This window comes from Mya arenaria, chromosome 12, assembly GCF_026914265.1.
Source record: "Mya arenaria isolate MELC-2E11 chromosome 12, ASM2691426v1".
In the NCBI taxonomy this organism is placed as follows: Eukaryota; Metazoa; Mollusca; class Bivalvia; order Myida; family Myidae; genus Mya; species Mya arenaria.
The window spans coordinates 55,974,832-55,995,768 of record NC_069133.1 but is presented as its reverse complement, the minus strand read 5'-3'; the positions used below and the strand labels follow the sequence as shown (position 1 = coordinate 55,995,768).

Genomic DNA, 20,937 nt, shown 5'->3' with positions numbered 1-20,937 from the left:
GACTTGTTTCTTTGAAACAGTCCGGCTGAATTCAAATATGTACATAATTCAAACAAGATTATTTTTTTTTATTTTTTAAGTTTAATTATTTTTTTTTGTATTTTTTATGTAAGTAAAACACAAAAAGGTATAAGTATTTGGTAAAACACGAACAGGTCTAAAATAATGACCATAATTATAATTCAATGCAAAAACAAAAAAAAGTTCCGAATAAAATAATATATATATAAAACTGCTTTTGAAGTTATTTTGAATATGTTTTTTGTTTGTTTTACCAATTAATTACACCTTTTTGTACACTATAAAACAAATAAATGCTTCAAAATAAATGAAACAAATAAACATACATAATAGGTTGCACAAAAATATTTTTTATTTGGTTTTATTTTTTTATAAAAGTTACTAGAACGTAACAAAATATTAAAAATCACTATATACATCCTCCAATCATCATCATCATCCTCATCATCATCACCTTTAACACCACTAACTGCAAGTCGTCAGCATACCGAAAAAATAAATAAAACTGCACAAAAGCAGAAAATAACAAATCAAACGAACGATTGCAACATTCCCCCAAAACAACTTCACTGAATGCAATCAGTAATAATACAGTATCGTATTGAAACGTTCATTCCCAACGAACATCTTATATTGTGTATAATGCTCTCGTAAATGGTTAATAGGCTTGCCTTTCTACTATATACCTTTGTAAACAATAACAGGTTTCATACATTTATCTTTTTTTGATAGTCCTGTGGTATTTCAGTTAATGTTATGAATGTTCTGCTCCGAATGTTTCAGTAGAGGTTATCCTCTGCTTTAATTGGCAAGTTTATTTAAAGTACATAATACAAAATACTGAAACTATGCCAGTCAATGGAAGCATACAGTTCAGGTTATCATGAACTAAAAAGGAACAGTTCTGACCATGCTGCCTTAATTTGTAGTTTCTTTAATTTGTTATATGGTAAAGCTTACTTTTTGTAGTAAAATTAATAACAAGACTTTGTGAATGCTTATATAATTTCATATACACATTCAATCTATTTGTACATCTATGTCTGTTAGAGAAGATGGTATGACTTGGGCCGGCCCTTAAGAAAGTGTAGAGTAGAAGGTTGGTTTGACAGTGGACAGGTCAGGGGTCAGGAAAGGATTTGGGGAAAGGCATTTGTTGGACGGGATAATGGTGGGATTGAAAATTGCCAGGCGTAGGCTAGGAGGGGGATTAAGTGGAGTACAGGGGCCCCTGTTTTCAATATCAAGATGGATCGCAGGACAGGGACTAAGGTCAGAATTGAACAGACAGCAATGTACAAATTGATAAATATCAATAAAAGATTCAAATAGATCATAGTTGTCCAATGCTCAGACAACATAAAAAAAATGAGTGAAGCCAAGGTCATGTATGAAACTGTTCAAAATCATATACAGCTAATACTTTGGAGCTTCAGTCAAGATCTGCTTTAGGCAATTAAACAAAGTAAAATAATGCATTTGTAGATATATGCAGTCAAGTCAAAAAGCTTGGATAACTACACCAACTAGTTTGAGGACTTTTCAGAAATTTATCTGATTTTAACAGGTGTGAAATAAGTCTAGTAATATGAACATCATACCTTTAAAACATGAAAGAGGCTATGAACATTCTCTTTTTTTTTTTAAAGAACACTGTTGAAAAAATGGCATCTTTCAAAAGGCAAACCTGTATTTAACCAATAAAAAATGAACACAAACAACTTAAAACAAATCGTCAGTTCTTGTTCGTGGGAATGTCCTTTCAAGTGTTTTTTTCAGACAACATTCACAATCAGGACGTTGTTGACGGTGGCCCATGGAGACCGGCATGACACAAACACAGCTCTAGCCATTGTAGAGCACTGCAGCCTTCGTATTATAGGTAAACTGCAGCCATGTATGTAGCGATGCTGAGCAGGGATTTTGTACAAGGTGAAGAAGAGGTGCGGAGCGATTTGGATCATAGTCGTTAAATACTTTGGATCAGAGAGAGATGTTGTTTGGCTGAGATGCAGAAGAGGGAGTCCGGTCGAGGGGTGGGGGAGGGGCAGGCATTTTTATTCTCATTTCCAAGCCGGTTTTTTCTTTGCCTGCCCCCCATCGTCATCAACACGCTTACGTTTTGTTGCTGAAAATATATAATAACAAAAATTAAGAAAAAGTTGAACACATGTAATAGAGAGATAAAAATTTGTAATAAAAAACAATTACTACTGCAAGTGGATGCCAAAGCTCCTCCATCTTATTTCCAGCGTTCATGTTTTGTTTCATTTCACATAGAATTATAAGGTTGTCAGGCAGGGACCCCACATAATAACGGATTATATCAAGGGGCTGGATAAGATTTTAAGTTGAATTTAATATGATGCAACATTTTGAATAAACCAGGGAATGAAAAGTGCTGTCATTAATTTCCATTCTTACTGTTGTTGTTTTGAGAATATTGATCCACACATTAAATGTACCAGCAAAAACATTCCTTTGAAGAATTAAACAGTTTTAATATCAGACACTCTGACCATACACAACACCTCTACTCGTTTCTTATCATAAGGTATGTACTTACAGACTTTTCCACGACCTCGAGCTGCCCCACCCTCGACCGTCTGCCCACCAGCTGATGATGTGCTGGGGGCAGAAGTCTGCCCACCAGCTGATGGCATGCTGGGGGCAGTGGCAGCAGAGCTGCGGGCAGATGTTGTCTTCCGTGTAGAGCTGCCCACAGTTGCTGCCGTGCTGCGGGCAGAAGTACTGCGTGCAGTTGTTGATGCAGTTGTTGTTGATGTCCTGCACGCAGTTGACGTTGTAGAAGCACTGCCCGCAGCGAAGCCAGGTCTCCTGCGCACAGCTGCAAAAAGGCTCCTGTGCGCACTGGCAGATGCAGGTCCCTTTGGCCTTGGGATCTGAAATAAGAAAAGGTAAGAATAATGTGGCTGTTAACAAAATAGGTTTTAACTTAGGCAGTTATATTCTTCAAATGATGTCTGAAAGGTGATTATTAAATCTTTTGGACAGACATTTTTTTCTATTCTATGTAACCTGAAACGACCAAACAGATTATCTATACAGTAATTTATAAATATTATTAAAAGTTGTAAAATTATCTTACCCTGCTCTGTTCTGCCATTTCAGTTGAAGGGGCCGTACAAGTATTGGCCCCTTCTTTAAGAGACCTGACTTCCTCCCTCAATTCTGCAATCTCAGCTCTCATGCGATCCATCTCCACTCTCATAGCTTCCATCGTTTCAAGCTGAAAAAAATATATATAGTTTTACAACCGCATAACAATTATAATAATTTTATGATATTACTTTAACAATCAGTAATTTTTGACTAAACGAGAAGTGCTGGCCTATCCTTTGGCCAAAGTACATAGATCAAGATAAAGTTTTTAGAGTCTTCTGAGGCACTCAGTTGAGATAATGGTCTCAGGGGCTTCCATGTCTAACCTTAACCTGGGTGTGTGGCCGACGCTTAACACTTCGTGGAAAGGAATGCAAGTATAATAGCTCTCATTATATTTGTTATTCTAGTCCAGCTAAAGATGAATCTGTTTAAACATGATGCACAATTTACTCACTTCCTCTCTCTGATTTTTGCATTTGCGCTCCAGTCTCTTTCTGTCCGCTTCTTTCTCCTCCTGCCGCATCTGATGGTACAAACAACAGCAGGATTTTATAAAATGATGAAACTTGTTTAAAAAAAAATGACTGAAAATTTTATAAGCTTACCGAAAATTGAAACAAGAATGAAAATGAATTTAAAAGTGGTGGAACGAAATCAACACTATACAATGTTATTATGTGAGATGATATCATGACAGCTGACCTTGGAAAAATAACTCGGCCAGAATGATATGACCTTATCAACATTATTATATCTTAACAAGAGGCCCAAAAGGGCCTTTGCTCTACTGGCATGGCTCTTGTGGTCATTTTTTTATCCAGAGCATGTATGTATGGGTAAAGGGCAACAGATATATAGTTCACATTTTGTGTTTGGGTTACCTGAAAATGTTGCACGTTCAACATCTGAGCCCAGAAAGTATTGTAATCAGATTAGTTGTACCCCAGGTGCATAACTTCACAACCAATTTTGTTAAGATGAATGTGCAAACTACAGACACTTAGAGCTAAAAAAATGGTCTTTGGGCTTTCAACAAGAACAAGGCAGAGTAATTCACAAAATCAACTGCAGTACCAAAAGCAAATTGTCTCCCTTAATCCTAGACTTTAATTTACATGTACATGTAAGCTGGGCTAAAAGTAGAATTCTCTCATGCAGACCTGCATGGCTAAAAATAAGTTGACCAAAATGAGCATTTTCAAGGTCCTTAATCTAGGCAAGCATGGGCGGATATAGCTGAACCAAGCTCTAATAAATATCTAAATACTGCAAAAGTTTCATTGAGATACAATCCAAACTGAAGACTGCATCACGTTAACAAGAAATTGATTACAGACGCACGGAGGCACATACAACGTACACATAACCATCGCATACGCTCTTCTGGCCTTTGGCCAGTAGAGCTAAAAATTGTTATAAAAAGATAAAAGTTGAAATCAATCATTCTCAGTAGTTGGCATGTACTTATGAGTTATCATTGACAAAAAAGCCCAGTTAGACTCGGACATGTACCTTGTTGTGTTGTGCCACTCTGGTCTTACATGCCGGTCTCCATCTTATCTCTAGGTTTGGTAGTTTCAGGTGGGCCACCGTCTTCATTGTTTCAAATAATAGGGGACGAACCCTAAGCCTGAAATACATTTAAAACAGTTAAATAATATTCTAACACAATACAAATAAGGAGGCATTTAACCTCAACTTTTCTGACCCATATTTCAAAAAACTACTGAATTTTAAGGTCCGAAATATCCTCACCATGTATAAATCTCATTACGGTAAACATTAATTTCAGGCAATTTGTTTGATTTTATATATTTGTGCCAGAAAATTTTCATTTTATGAAGAATAGCAGGTCTTACATCAAGGTTAATATCATGTACTCACAATTTGTGCAAGTAAAGGGTTAAAATGTTGCAAATATTTCAGTAATAAACTCATTTGCATGTAAAATGCAAAAGCTGGTTGTCTTGTAACTTATGGGAAATAGAGCTATCACAGGAGTGAAACATGGCCCTAAATTCCACCTCCACACAGGAATGTCAACTGATTCTTTAAAATAAGACCACCCCTCAGAGGTTATTGTTTTGTTAAAAATCGACAGATTGTCCACTGAGTGATTCCAATATACACTTTGTTAATCAGGGAGTAAAAGCAGGAGCATAATTCTATTACTTTTACAAACATATTACCTCTGCAACATGTGTATTAAGTTTCATTTTGATGGCTTGAATGGATTTGACTTTTAAGTTCAGGCCAAGGTTAATTTTACATGCATAATCACTCCAACTCCACATCATTTAAATCAGCCAATTATTACCTTATTTCAAAACCTCATATATCAGTTTGTGCTCAATATTCAATTTGAGTCCAATGGTTATCAACCACTGACTAAACCAAGTTTGAAGTTGCACCTATCATCTAAAAGTGTCTTCACTAGCAAGAATAAATAGACAGGTATTTTACAATGCAGCTAATTTCTCACCCTGACTGCTTCACATCCTGTAAACTATCCAAGATCTGCTCAAAAAGGTCTTCTGAATCTACAACATTCAACCTGTAGTTGTTGCACAATCTGCAATAAAAGAGAACAGTAAATATCTTTTGTGAGAGATCTATTTACAGGTACTTTATATAATACGTCTTTCTACAGCAGAATGTTGGATTTGTTAAATGTACAGATGTATTATGGCATAACACAGTTTGGAAAAGATACATGTTACTTTTTATTATAACTACATGGACAGTACTAGTATGTTGTTCTTATAAATTATCTTCAGATCTTATCATGTTTTGGATGACAAATTGCCAAAATCTGGTACAAGGTATGTTGGTCCAGTTTAAATCATTATTTACAAGGTTTGTCAGTTAACACTTTTTGTCAACATGATAATCCACAAAACTAAATTATTTATCGTACATTGAGTCAAGTCACTATTGCGTGTGATCAACAACAACAAAATGATATATTTTTCACAGTTAGCAGACTGTGTTAGAAGGACTTGTTATATCATTCATGCATCTCAAGAGAATGATCTCTTTTGACCAATAAAAGTCTCCCTTTTTACAGAACACTCAAATGGTATCAATCTCTAACACATCCACTATACCTGTGGTAAAATTAGCACGAGCCCACAAGCCTTGCACTAGTGAATTGCATAATTGGTTTGATAAAAAAATTTAGATTACATACTGAATCTTGTTTTAACCATTTGATGCCAAGCACAAGTACACTATTTCTGTCTGCTTTCTTAGATTTTATGAGCAAAACAGATCTGTGTGTTCTGTAGTTTTCTTCAGAGACATCACATGTTGGCATAATTGAAAGTGGGTGCAATATTTTGGGCTTCACTACTTTTTTCCTTTTAACATACCCACCAAAAAGTATGTTCACTGCAACATATAGAAAAAGAAGATAATTGTTGAAGAATCACTAAAAGAATTACGTACTGTATAAAGTCTCTCTCCCGGCAAATAAATGTAAACAGGCAAGTGGGGTTCAGTTCTTCCTCCAATGTGAACCTCATCTCGGGCTGAAAAAAGGACAAACATGAATATGAAAAAGTTAACTAAAAAAATCAGTTCCACCGGATCTTACAAAGTAAAGTCATTTGTTCTGAGACTGCAATATACAACCAAACAATTCTGTTACAATGTAAAGCTGCTGTTTTTGTGGTCTGCTTAAATGTCCATTTTATTCCTAACATGCATAACCACAACAATTCAATTTAGCCACTCTTAGCTCAGCTTTTAACAAAAAACACCAACATGCGCCAAGTCATGTAGAGAAACATTTAATGCCGAGAAAAGAACTATTAGAACTATTTTAATTTACTATATCACTCAATTTTGTTGGCATGCAGACTGGTAGTACTTTTGTCAATGCCAAATTGATATAATAAAAGCATAATTAAACACTTCGTTCATTAATTAATTCCATATCATTGAATTCTTAAGCTATACCATATCATACTACCAAATTCAACTTACAATGCCAACCTCAACGGTCTCCCTTGTAACTCTGATCTTGGTTACCCTGAAAATACACAAACAAATATTCCTCTGAAAAATTACTGAAGTTTCAAGTAAATATAATAAGCTACAGTGGCAAGCAATAATATAAATGTATGACCAAATGTTGTGTTTTTTACCCTTGAAATTCATACACACTGATTTGTAATAAAAGATTACATGTATTATTGTTGTAGTTTCTCAAACTTCAGGGTAGTATGGCCTTAAATGCGCAATAATTCAATCTTGAGCAATGTCATCAGGAAAAAATGCACAACTGAATGAAATATATATGCATTCACTGGAATGACAGCTTATTTGTCAGACATTTATTGCCTTTGAGGCAGTCTTATTAAGGATTATGACCATTCAAAAGTGTGGGGATAGTAGGTAGAGTTTTTAATGATGTTCAAATGATGACTGATATTTGCAGATAAATTTGTATCCTTGAAAGAGCACAGAACAAGTAAATAGGAGTTACATTTAACTTTGTTCACCTATATTCATATATATATATACAATTGTGATCTTGGCCTTTGACTCTATGACCTCAAAATCCATAGGGGTCATATATTATGAAATCACGTGACTGAACTGTGAAGACATGGATTTTACCGTGCTCGAAATAACTTAAAAAACAAGGGAATTATCTGTGTTTAATTGTGGAAACTTTTGGAGTAACATGTTTACGAATGCATTATCTTCATGTCGGGCGAAAATTCAAATCAAAATTCTAAACAAGGTAGCAAAAAAACAACGAAAAGCAAAACGGAAAGCCACCTCCCCATTGTGTGAAGAAAGCGGACATTTTGATCATCTTTCATGCACGAGCGCATCGAGTGTACCGCGTTATATACCAGCTCAGGTAAACAATAGTACATTTACACCTGAACTTTATACGTCAAATATGAATTTAAACATGACCTCTCCTATTGGAAACTTCCAACAACCGTTCACCTATGGTATGCAGCAGTCACCAGGGATGTTTCAGCCAGCACCCCCGGCGCCGTCAACTCCGCCAAGTTGGGCTTTACAGATCATGGAAGATATTAAATCCATAAAAACGTCACTTCCAAATATTGAAAAGACAGTTAATACCATCAATCTCAAAATATCTGACATGGATATTAAAATCAACAATCTAGAGTCAAAGGTTACGGAAGTAGAAACGTCATGCAGCTTTATTAGTAATGAGTTTGAAAGACAGAAAACTGAAGTGAACGAGGCAAAAATTGAAATTAGAAAATTGCAACAAACATGTGGTGACTTAAAAAATCAATCGCACGAATTTGAAATCCAAAAAGATCAAATGAACGACAAGCTCTTAGACTTGGAATCAAGATCAATGCGGGATAATTTGATTTTCTACGGAATACAGGAACATGGTCCCGAGGAAAACTGTGACACTCTTGTAAAGGATTTTATAGCCTCTAAACTCGGCATTGAAACAAAAGACTTGTTATTTGACCGCATACATAGATTAGGTTCAAATAAAGCACCAAAGCCCCGACCGATCGTCGGTAAGTTTCACTATTACACCGACAGAGAAAAGATACGACAAAAATCGTACGACGAAGGCGTAAAAAAACAACTGAAAGAGGCCAGGCAGGGGGTCGGTGTTCAGAGACCGCAACAGACCAGGGATGCCAGGAAAGCGTTATTTGATATCATCAAAGCTGAAGAATCAAACGGGAAAACCACAAGGCTTGCTGGAAATAAACTTTACGTAAACGGCAACCTCTTCAAGACATACGTCAACGGGAAAGTATGCGATCCTCCACGTTACAACGCACAGGGCCAGAACTAGGGATGTCAGGAGAGTGATTTAAAGATCCTGTCATGGAATATTAATGGACTTTCAAGAAAATTAGCAGACCCAGACTTTCTTAATATATTATTTAACTACGATGTAATTTTTCTATCTGAAACTTGGTTATCCAATAACAACAAGATTAATTTAAACATTAAAGGATACCAAAGTGAACATTTATATGGTAATAAATCATTTAATACAAGGAAAGGTCGATATAGCGGTGGTATTTGAATTTACTATAAAGACTGTTTAAGGAGTAAAATAAGCATTGTGAAGAAACATCAGTGCGGTATAATATGGGTTAAATTATGCAGTTCATTGTTTAAGTTTGATCATGATGTATACTTCTGTAATACATATATTTTACCGCAAGGTTCCACTGTTTTAAACCAAAATGATATAGATTTTTTCGATATTATTGAATCTGATATTGAAAGTTTTAAATCTCTTGGCAAAATATTTATTTCAGGTGATATGAACTCAAGGACAGCGGATTTATCCGATGTATTAGATTTTGACAGATACATTGATTACGATGACAGCTATATGTCAAATATTGTTGATATTAAACCACGTGTCAATAGGGATCAAGTGATCGATTCGCACGGGCAACGCTTGATCGAGCTTTGTAAATCTACCTCGCTTCTTATTGGTAATGGCCGGTTATACAATGATAACGGGGACTTTACATTTCATTCACTAAATGGCTCGAGCACAGTGGATTATTTGTTATTAGATAAACATGATTTTGAATACATAAGTGACTTTAAGGTATTAGAACCGAATGAATTCTCGGATCATAATGGAATTAAAATACATTTACAACGTTATATTTACCAGCAGCCCGCGACTAATGTAAAAAATACGGAACGATTTATTAAATGGGATGAGTCTAAGATAAATGCTTTCCACGATCTTCTTTTAAATAGAGAAAATGTTGAATCTATGCAAACTCTTACAGAGCGTATTGAAAACTACACTCCAGACGAAAATTTAGATAATATTGTTATACAGTTTACTGATCTCTTGCAAGAAAATGCATTGAATATTTTCGGTAAAACTCGCCGTAATTTTGATAAGAACATAACTAATCATGCAAAAAAGAAAAAATGGTTTAACGAAGAATGTTACAGCGCTAGAAAACAATATACGATTGCAAGAAATGTGTTTTTAAAAAATAAAACAAACGAAAATAGACAACATTTTGTAAACACTAAAGCTAATTATAACCGAGTTAAGCGAAGAGAAAAGAATAAATTTAAAACTAGAGAAAAGAATACACTACGTAACTTAGCAACAAAACAACCAAGACAATTTTGGAAAAAGATCAAACAGCAATATAAAAGCAATAATAGTAATGCCGAAAATCTGAGTGTTGACGACTTATACTCTCATTTTGAGACCTTATTTGGTACTGAATCATATACTAATGCTGACAATGATACCCATATTCCGATTATTAATTATGACGACGAATTGGACATAGATATAAACTACGATGAACTTAAACACGCCGTTTTTTCACAAAATAATAATAAAAGTTCGGGGAATGATAACTTAATCGCAGAAATTTTTAAACATTCTTTCGATCAAACATCTGGATTTCTACTCAAACTGTTTAATACTCTATTTAATAACGGCGAATATCCAAACTCATGGGGACTGGGTATAATTGTACCAATCTTCAAAGGGGGGGACATAGAGGATCCCAAAAACTACAGAGGAATCACTCTGATAAATATTATAGGAAAAATATATTCACAGGTACTATTAAATAGGCTCACAAAATGGTCAAAAGAACATGAAAAAATTATAACGAATCAGTTTGGTTTCCAAAAGGGAAAGTCTACAGTTGATTGTATTTTCATTTTACAGTCCATTATTTCTAAAACACTTAGCTCGAAAAGAAATTGTATTGTGCGTTTTTAGATTATGAAAAATGTTTCGATAAAATAGATAGATTACATCTATGGCAAAAACTACTTAACGAAAATGTGAGGTCAAAAATGAAAGGCGCTTCAAGCTATGTATAGCGTTGTCAAATCTTGTGTATGGTATAATTCGAACACATCACGGTATTTTGAATCAAATATCGGTGTTAAACAAGGGGATCCAAGTTCCAGTCTAATGTTTTTATTTTTCGTGAACGACATTATAAATAATATTAACGCTGATATAGCTGGTATTTTTACAGCAAATGAAATCAAGATATTTCTGTTACTCTTTGCAGATGATGCGGTGTTATTCGCTCAAACACCAGAAGCATTGCAGTCTATGTTAAATGACCTGGAACGATATTGCAATGACTGGGGACTAAAAATAAATACCACCAAAACAAAAGTTATGATATTTGAAAATGGACGTCACACAAACTTTGAATTCTTACTCTGTAATACTATACTAGACGTTGTAAAATCCTTCAAATATTTGGGCATCCACTTCTTTAAAAATGGTAATTGGTTTCAAACACAAAAGCGACTAGCACAGCACGCTTCATACGCACTCCATAACTTATTTATCGTTTTCAACCAAATCGAGTTACATTCAATTGATAAATGCAAACTATTTGACAGTCTTGTTTCACCAATTATTAACTATAGTGCAGAGGTATGGGGAAATCACGAATCTAAAAATATAGAAATAATCCATTGTAAATTTCTCCGAAAAATTTTAAACGTAAAAAAGTCGACCAATTTAGACGGATTATACGGTGAACTTGGGCGCTTCCCTATGATAATAGCTAGGCGATTAATAATGATAAAATATTGGATTAAAATATTAAAATCAAATAATGCGTTATTGGTAAATGCATATACATTTCTCAAGACTGACGCTGATAACAATAACATATATGGAGGCAAAAATTGGGCTAATCAAATTAAAGTAATATTAAACCAAATAGGAATGACAAACATCTGGCAAAATCAATACACTGCTGATATCAGCTTTGAATTAATTAAACAACGCATCGTCGATATATATAAGCAAACTTGGTATGCAAACATTAACAACTCAAGTAGACTATCATCATACGCAAGGTTTAAGCATGACTTTCAGTTTGAAAAATATCTAAACTGCGTTAATGAAAATAAATATAGAATAGCTATTACAAAATTTAGACTTTCGTCACACGACCTAGCCATTGAAACTGGAAGGTATATAAACATTATAAGATCGGAACGTAAATGCTTACACTGTAACATGAATGTCGTAGAAAGTGAGTATCATTTCTTACTCGTATGTCCTAAATACAAACTCCTCCGACAACAATATCTCAAACCTTATTATAACTTGTGGCCTAATCTTAATAAATTTGACAATCTTTTGTCATCAACATCTGTTCACTGTATTAACAACTTAGCGAAGTTTATCTATTTCGCATTTTGCCTTAGAACAAATGCTACAGCAATAACACTTCATTATTGATCATTTATCTGAATGTAAATCTTAACGTATTGAAATATGTAAATTGTTACTATGTCTTTTTGTAACATGACACCTACTTTCTTGAATGTTTGACCTCTCTGTAAATAATCTGTGTCTTCATTGTTCCATATTGTACTTTATTATGTGGCTATAAATGTGCATATGCCGTTTAATGCTGAATAAAGATAGGTTATGTTATGTTATATTAGTGTTTGGAATCAGACAGAAAAATACTATCGATAATCAGTTTATGAAACCTATATATATGATCAATTATTTATCGATTTGATCATGACCCATTCCCAAAGCAAAATATTATATTTTTCCCAATCTTCAGAAAAAAATCCAAATAAATTTTTTTTTTTTTTTTTAGGAAGTCTTTTTACCTGTACTGGTTCATTTTCAACATCCTTATAAATTATGTGATGTAAAGTTTGTTTGATAATTGAACTTGGAAATCAATAATTTTCATCACATTCAGAGATCAGTATAAACTATTTACTAACTGTCATGATTTATTGCAATAGATATTACACCCCAAGGATTGATATTTTTTGGGTCTTTTAAAGGGTAAATAAACAAATATTAAATCATTTCCTAATCGCAGGAGACTAGACGTTGTTGTTTTTTAACTGTAAAATTTACAAATTTTGGCATTTTCACAACACAATTTCCCAAAATGTCTAAGGTCTTTTTCCCAAAATGGGCAGAAAAAGCCCTGTCATATTTAAGGCATAAAGATACAGTACATGCACCAGTTTTAAGCACCAATGTTCCCTAACAATATTGTGTGTACATTTCTTTGCTAGATTACATTATTTATCCAGAACACAACTATCCATTAGTGTTTACAAGTTACTATTACATAACATGTGACCACTAGCTCTGTGGTTTAACTTATATAATTTTATTTCATACTGTATACATGTCACTTGTGTAAAATAGACACAAAGAAAGATAAATTTCATGTTTAAACAAGAGGGCCAAGATGGCCCTATATCGCTCACCTCAGTAAAACTTTGTGCTTTAGACTTGTTAAAATTAAAGGGCAATAACAGGGATTTGGCTTCTCTGATGTATGAAAATGTAACCTCTATAGTGTTTAACAAGGTATTTCTATATTTGGGCTCCGTGACTTAGTTTTTGACCCCAGATTAACCATATTCAAACTTGATTAGAAATCATGGAAACAACTTTTCTGACAAATTGACAGGATATTTGGGCTGAAAATGTTGTCTTGAGAGTGTTAACAATGTTTTTCCATATTTGGGCTGAAAATGATACCTCAAGAGAATTAATAATGTTTTTCCTTATTTAGGCTCTGTGACCTAGTTTTTGACTCAAGATGACCCATATTCAAACTTGAGCTAGAAATTATCAAAACAACCTTTCTGACAAATTTCCAGGATATTTTGGCTGAAAATGGTACCTTGAGAGTGTTGACTTGGTTTTTCCTTATTTGGGCTCTGTGACCTAGTTTTTGACCCCAGATGACCCATATATGAATTTGAGTTAGAAATCATTGAAAAAACATTTCTGACGAATTTCCAGGATATTTGGGCTAAAAATGTTACCTGGAGTGTTAACAAGGTATTTCCGTATTTGGGTCTGTGACCTGAGTTTTTGACCCCAGATGACCCATATTCGAACTTGAGTTAGAAATCATCAAAATAACCTTTCTGACAAATTTACAGGATATTTGGGCTGAAAATGTTACATCGAAAGTGTTAACAGGGTATTATTATATTTGGGCTCTGTGGCCTAGTTTTTGATCCCAGATAACCCATATTCGAACTTGTGCTAGAAATCATCAAACAAACTTTCTGACAAATTTCCAGGATATTTGGGCTGAAAATGTTACTTAGAGAGTGTTAACAAGGTATTTCAATATTTAGGCTCTGTGACCTAGTTTTTGACCCCAGATGACCCATATTCGAACTTGAGCTGGAAATCATCTTAACAACCTTTCTGACAAATTTCCAGGATATTTGGGCTGAAAATGTTACCTCAAGAGTGTTAACAAAGTATTTCCATATTTGGGCTCTGTGACCTAGTTTTTGACACCAGATAACCCATATTCAAACTTGAGCTAGAAAACATCGAAACAACCTTTCTGACAAATTTCCAAGAAAATGGTACTTCTAGAGTGTTAACAAGGTTTTTCCACATCTGGGCTCTGTGACCTAGTTTTTGACTCCAGTTAACCGTATTCAAACTTGAGCTAGAAATCAATAAACAACTTTCTGACAACTTTACACAACATTTGGGCTGAAAATGTTACTTCTAGAGTGTTAACAAGGTTTTTCCATATTGGGGCGCTGTGACCTAGTTTTTGACCCCAGATGACCCATTTTCGTACTCATTCGAGTAATTACTGGGACAAACGTCCTGACCAAGTTTCTTGACAATTCAGGCACAATGTGACCCCAAGAGTATTAACAAACTAAGTGTGTATGGACGACAGACGACGGACAATCATCAATCCTAAAAGCTCACCCTAAGCCTACAGCTAAGGTGAGCTAAAATTCACTTTTAAACCACAAATATGAGAAGTTTAGAACCAATCCATTAAGGTTTCAATTACAAGGACAATTTGTTATGATAAAGGTACTGTACATAGTAACTGACTAGATTAGAAAATGACCAGATAACTTAACAGTTATACTGTAGCATTTCAACTTTAACTACCAAAAACCAGACTCAAAACATTTTTTCATGACATATTTTGATTGGTAGCGGTTATGCCTCTTGTTTCGATAGTCGATTGTTCAAATTTCACTAGTGACTCTCTCCGACATAGGCCTTTCTGATCAATTATAATTGATCATCGGCACAACACTATCAAATACTGGTTTCCCCCAATCTAAATGCAAAGTTTGAGGGCCGTGGGTACAGGCATTGTCAAGTTATCAAACAGCCTTTTGCTATCAGGGTCACTGACCTGGACCCTTGACACAATGATCCCTAATATCAATATGGGTCATCTACTGGTCAATGAAATAAGAACATCATTTCAATTTGAATTTGACTTGATTGGTCCATAATGAAACAAGTGGATTTTCTCATCACGTCATAGTAAAGAATCAGCCAAAGATGGCAACAATTCCTCTACATTTACATATGAGAGATACACAAAGGTCCCTGCTGTGCACTGCAGCACTCATCAGTGATCATTTTTCCACCTTTGATAATTTACCAATCTTAAGTTATGCTTTCAGACCAAGAATCGAACCTGAGTGTCCTAAGTGGGAAGTGAGCATAATTATCTTAACAAATGATTGATATTTAGTATTTCAAAACGTTTTCGTACCTAGTACCCCAGGCCCAAAATTTGTTTTTCTTTTATTGAATGAAATGAAGTCCAGAAATTTAAGACCACATGAATGTGTCTTTTTTGAAAAAACAACAATTTATTCATGATAAAATATTTTTTTAAAAGATCACAGTAGTATCTGATAAGTTAAAAAACTTAATCAACCTCGATGCATTAGGTCTTGTCCAATAATTGAGCAATTAACTGCAGATTTATAAAATTCCGTCACATACCAATTGACACCCCTTTTGTAAATACTGTGTGACATTTTAATCCGACATGAAAAGACTTTTCAGATGAGCACTTTTATTACATAATCATCTTCATTCCATTAGCTTTACAAAAATAAATGTCAGAATCCAGTATTCCTCTAACAACTAGTTTAGGACTTATAGACACTGAAAGGACAAGAACTATCACAGAGACAGCGCGCTTGACTATTCCTCCGCTTATCAGTGTATGGATTGAAAAGTTTTGGCAAAACATCATGGATCACTGTTAGATTAGGTGTCAATGCAATACATGATCATTGATGTGCTGAGATATTTACATTAATTTAGAAAAAGGGGCATAATATTGTCAAAATGCTTGATCAAGTTACCTCCTCTTGTGTACAGTTCAGGGGGCATGATGGTGAACAAGTGTGCAAAGTTTCAAAGCCATACGTCAATGGACTTTGATATTTGAGGTGGTACGCAAACTTAACAAAAGCGGTAACGACGCTTGGGTGACTAGGATAGGTCTCCTTATTCTTTGAATAGATGAGCTAAAAATAGCATAATTATTGCAAATATGCAATAGTAGGGGTAATGATGTTAGATTTTCATACAGTAAATCTGTTTAGTTAACAATCAGATGCTTATAATGAATGAGTCATCTGTTATTAAATTTAATTTTTAAACATTTTTTTTTAGAATCCAGTTTTCTGATGCCTATAATTTAAAAGTAGTAACTGCAGAATTTTATTTTGTTTGCGACTTTCTTCAAATTGAGCATTGATGATTAAATTTACCAAACATAATGCAGAACCTGACATTGATTAAAGTTAACTCAAATGACTTTACTCTGATCACAGAAACAGAACAGATTTTTTTTTTCGATTCAGACTTATATCAGTCTCACAGGTTTATTTCGCTATAATTTATTACTTGTACAGATTATCAGCTCAAATCTCAAACCTTTTGAAAAACATTTCCATCTGAAAGCTCAACTTTACATAGATAATTGACTCGGCATATTTTAAAGACTGACTAACAATTAATTAAGTCAACATAATTATACTGGATTTTGGATAGGTGTCCAGGCCTTTACTCAAATAACCACTGGTCTGAGTCTGACTATTGGACCCATTCTCAAAGCAAGAAATGTAATCTTTTTCCCAATCTTCAGAAAAATCCAAATTAAAAATTACTTTTTAGGAGTCTTTTTACCTGAGCTGATTCATTCAATATCCTAATAAATTATGTTAAGTTTTGGAAATATCATTTCAGAAATTATTGATCTTCATCCCATTCGGAGCTCAGTATGAAATGTCTGTCATCATGTATTGTGATAGATATTTACATCGCAAGGATTGATCATACATGCAATACCTCAAAACGGTGGAATCCCCCATTATCTGCCTAAACTCGTTAAAAAATATATCATAAAACAAGAGCTGTCACAGTATGTGACGAATGCCCCCAAATGTGACATTGGCCTATGAACAAGGTTAGTACATGAAAATTTGATCTTGCCTTTACATGTCAAAAACATATGGCAAGTTATTTTGAATTGCCTCTGAACATAGAAAAAAACACCCATATTTGACATTTTCGTTTTGGTATGTGGAAAACATGTGGCAAGTTATTTTTAAATCTGTCCATACAAGAGAAAGTTAATTACAGCTCGGACACGACAACCTATACTCTTTGTCCATATATGCAGCACTCCATTGTGAACAAACACTAAGTGTGACCTTGACGTAAGAGGTAGGGACACGGATCTTGCACGCGACACGTCTTCTTGATATGTGGAGCACATGTGGCAAGTTATTTTAAAATATATCCATTGTCACAAATCTCATTTTACATTTATATTATGGTATTATTATTTAATACAATTTGCTTGTACTAGTTTAAACATTGATTTAAAATCAATCATTAGGTAGTATTGTATCGACACGATACGGTAACACTTGACCAATTTTCACTGCTCTGACCATTTTTCTGTCATCATAATTTGTACATGTTTTGGGTGTGTAATTCTCTAGTTAGTTGGGAACAGGTTTTTGACCAAGACAGACGTGTAACATTCTCTGGGTGGACGGACGGAACTGCCACGTCTGCAGTTATGCAGCCGAAAAGCTGTTGGGGAATGAATGTGCATTAATACTAAGTATTATTAACACCTGATACCAGGGTAAGTGCCATTACATTATAATTGTTTTATAGACATTCTTGCATTACAATTTAGGTTTGTAGATACAGTTAAATATTGTCTCCTGTACATGTACTTTGCAATTGTCAGGTTTTTATATTGCAAGTAAGCGTTGTAAGCATTATTTGCTCATATAATTATCTAGAGAGCTATTTTCATTCGTGTTAAACTATAATTGTTTAGATTCTCACAGTTTGCCTTGACGGGGAATGAACCGACATTTTTTTGTTTTGCTTTGCATAATTGTTGAGAGTAAAAGTGTATAATCATGATACTAAAGAAGAATCCAGACAAGTACAGTCATATTACCACAGACAAAAAGACAAATTTTAATTTTGATATTTAAACACACCCTTCTAAAATTTGTGAAAAAGCAACAACATTTTGTACAAGTCTGAAAATCATGGAAAATGGTTCAAATTGAGTATGAAAACAAAACATTCAATAAGAAAACCCCACATACCCCCCCCCCCCTGTGACAGGGGTGGACCCCTCCCACTCGCATCCCCATGCGCCCCTATACTAGACTCTTGTTATGGTTGAATATAAACAATAAACATGAAAACAAACATTTTGAGTTGTGCATCAAATGCGCTTCTTTACCTACAAATTCTATGAAAATCAGACATGGAATTTTAAAAAATTCCTGATTTTGGGTCTTATTTAAACCCCTGGTGATGTTAATAGTACATATTAACAGCCGCTTCAGAGTCTTTGATGATTTTTTATTTGGCAACTTAACGAGTCCATATCGCATTTGTTTTTTTCCTAGCCTAGAATGACATATCCCAGCGCTAAGCATATTAAACAGAAGATGACAGCACCTGCTATACGGTTTCAAAATGGCTACGCTTTATTGACAAAAGTCTAAATCAGAAATGTGAACTCTATCATTGGAAGGTAAAATATACTGCTTTTGAGACCCGTCTAAGGCCATCCTGCAGATTTTTTAGCTATAAAAAACCTCAATCATAAGAAATTGGCCTGAAAACTTATTTTAAAAACTTCAAAATTCTATTAACCATGCTAAAATACCATATAAATCTGTCACAAAAAGAACATAGTGCAATAAACAATTTATCGATTCACTTCACACTTTGGCCGAGATCGTTGCTAGGTTACCAATACAGTACAAAAGACCACTTTTGAATCAGCATTCTTTGTTAATTGGCATCCTACTAATCAGCATTTTTGTAAATATCAAGATATTATAAAACTGTTAAAACTCTTCTAAAATTTCCAAGGTGTTATTAATTATCTAGTGTATAAAATTTCACAAGCAGCTTTAACAAGACCTACTGCGTAAGTCACCGTACCAATTTCATAATCACGATATCCGAAAGTTTGTGTATCCGATTTCTTATTACTGTACCTGTTCTTATTATGGTGCTCGAAAGTAAATAGACTTTAATGGATAAGACTACCAACATGCTATTTAAACAAAAAGGCCCTTTAAAACAGGTACATCACCGATGCCTTAATATATGAATTGCACATGGAATAATTTGTTATAATAACAAAATAATATTCCTTTTGGTGTTCGTTTGGTACCTTGTAGTTGTTTATCGAATTATGGCGTCATCGTCGCCTATGGTCTCGATGTACTTTATCGAATATTTTTTGCCGATATCATCTACTTATTCTGATGATGAATATGATGATGATATTGTCGCAGACAACACTAAGGTAGCAGTCAACATTTACAGACCATTTCTACTCCATTCGGAACTCATATGCCATTTTTATTGAAAATGAAATGGCCGAGGAGCTCCGAATATTTTTACTCCAATAGATCATGTAATTTACACTTAACTAATGGCATCTAGAAGATATCATGTCAACACTACACGCTTATTTAAACAAGAGCTTCAACTGAAAGCAGCCGTCTTGTACACATAAGAATACGAAATATACACCATGAATTACCAAAAAGAATTGCTTACGAATGCAAACAGCCTGGTGGTGCGGCTACCGGTCAACATTTTTTTTCCATATTTATAAATGTGTTAAACCACATGGTTCAGAAACGAACTATTTCTGGCATAAAAAAATGTAAAATAAAACATAGATTTTTTTTACATTTTCATGGGTAGTTTTTGTTATGGGAGTTTTATATTTCAGAAAAAAGATTAATGTGACAACATTTGTCACTGAAGAACATATTCACATTTTATAAATCTTTTGCTTAAAACGTCATTTTGTGGACAGTAAATCAACATTCTATATTCGTGTTAAGGAAGGCTTCTTAGATTTTACCGTGAAGTACATTTAAAAAATGTGCTACTTGTTACTTGCCAAAAACCCATTCGTTACCTCTCGGTCATTTTCCATCGCAAACTTTAATACAACCGAGGAGTTCCGAATGTTCAAAATACATGTATATGTACATGAGTTTGGTTGATATGTATGTGTTAACTTTTTTTACATTAGCGGTCAAATATTTTTCAAAACACGTGATTCCAAAATGTAAAACATTATTTCTATCAACAAAGATGTCTTTTCTGTATTTCAAAATGGGCAATTCCCAAAAGGTGTAGACGGTCGGGAATAGCTATTCAAAACAAATGTATTGTCTTGTTATGTCATACCGAATGAAAAGAAAAATTGATTTGATTTGCAAACTTAAATCAGGTTTTCTATTTATTAAACCCTTGAATGAAGATCAAGATATTTTCGAGGCCCCATAACTGCGCGCGCGCTTTATGGTGTTTCTCCTTCCACATGCAACAATTTGATCTTTAAGCGTAACGCTATACATAAGAAAACTGGATTGCAGATTTAGAAAGATACTCAAATAAAAGAAAAAAATGTG

At 34.2% G+C, this 20,937-nt stretch overlaps 2 protein-coding genes across 2 annotated transcripts; one reads left to right on the top strand and one right to left on the bottom strand.

The window, feature by feature from the left end:
• Positions 1 to 234: 234 nt before the first annotated feature.
• LOC128212007 (uncharacterized) lies at positions 235 to 19,635 on the bottom strand. The gene is made up of 9 exons (XM_052917218.1): positions 19,498 to 19,635; positions 7,135 to 7,180; positions 6,595 to 6,677; positions 5,630 to 5,719; positions 4,660 to 4,777; positions 3,602 to 3,670; positions 3,131 to 3,271; positions 2,588 to 2,924; positions 235 to 2,149 (listed from the first exon to the last, which is right to left on the bottom strand). Exons 3-9 carry the CDS (start codon positions 6,669 to 6,671, stop codon positions 2,085 to 2,087), a joined length of 897 nt encoding a protein of 298 aa, XP_052773178.1. The 5' UTR covers positions 6,672 to 6,677; positions 7,135 to 7,180; positions 19,498 to 19,635; the 3' UTR covers positions 235 to 2,084.
• On the top strand, positions 8,075 to 8,962 carry LOC128210809 (uncharacterized). The gene has a single exon (XM_052915162.1). It carries the CDS (start codon positions 8,075 to 8,077, stop codon positions 8,960 to 8,962), a length of 888 nt encoding a protein of 295 aa, XP_052771122.1.
• Positions 19,636 to 20,937: the final 1,302 nt, after the last annotated feature.

Bases quoted from the DNA above. Each gene is read 5' to 3' on its own strand.
- LOC128212007 (XM_052917218.1), bottom strand. From the start codon at position 6,671: ATGAGGTTCACATTGGAGGAAGAACTGAACCCCACTTGCCTGTTTACA. The intron at 4,778-5,629 runs GTGAGAAATTAG...AATGTATTTCAG, and splicing joins CAGGATGTGAAGCAGTCAGG to GCTTAGGGTTCGTCCCCTAT. The intron at 2,925-3,130 runs GTAAGATAATTT...TTCTTATTTCAG, and splicing joins AAATGGCAGAACAGAGCAGG to ATCCCAAGGCCAAAGGGACC.
- LOC128210809 (XM_052915162.1), top strand. From the start codon at position 8,075: ATGACCTCTCCTATTGGAAACTTCCAACAACCGTTCACCTATGGTATG.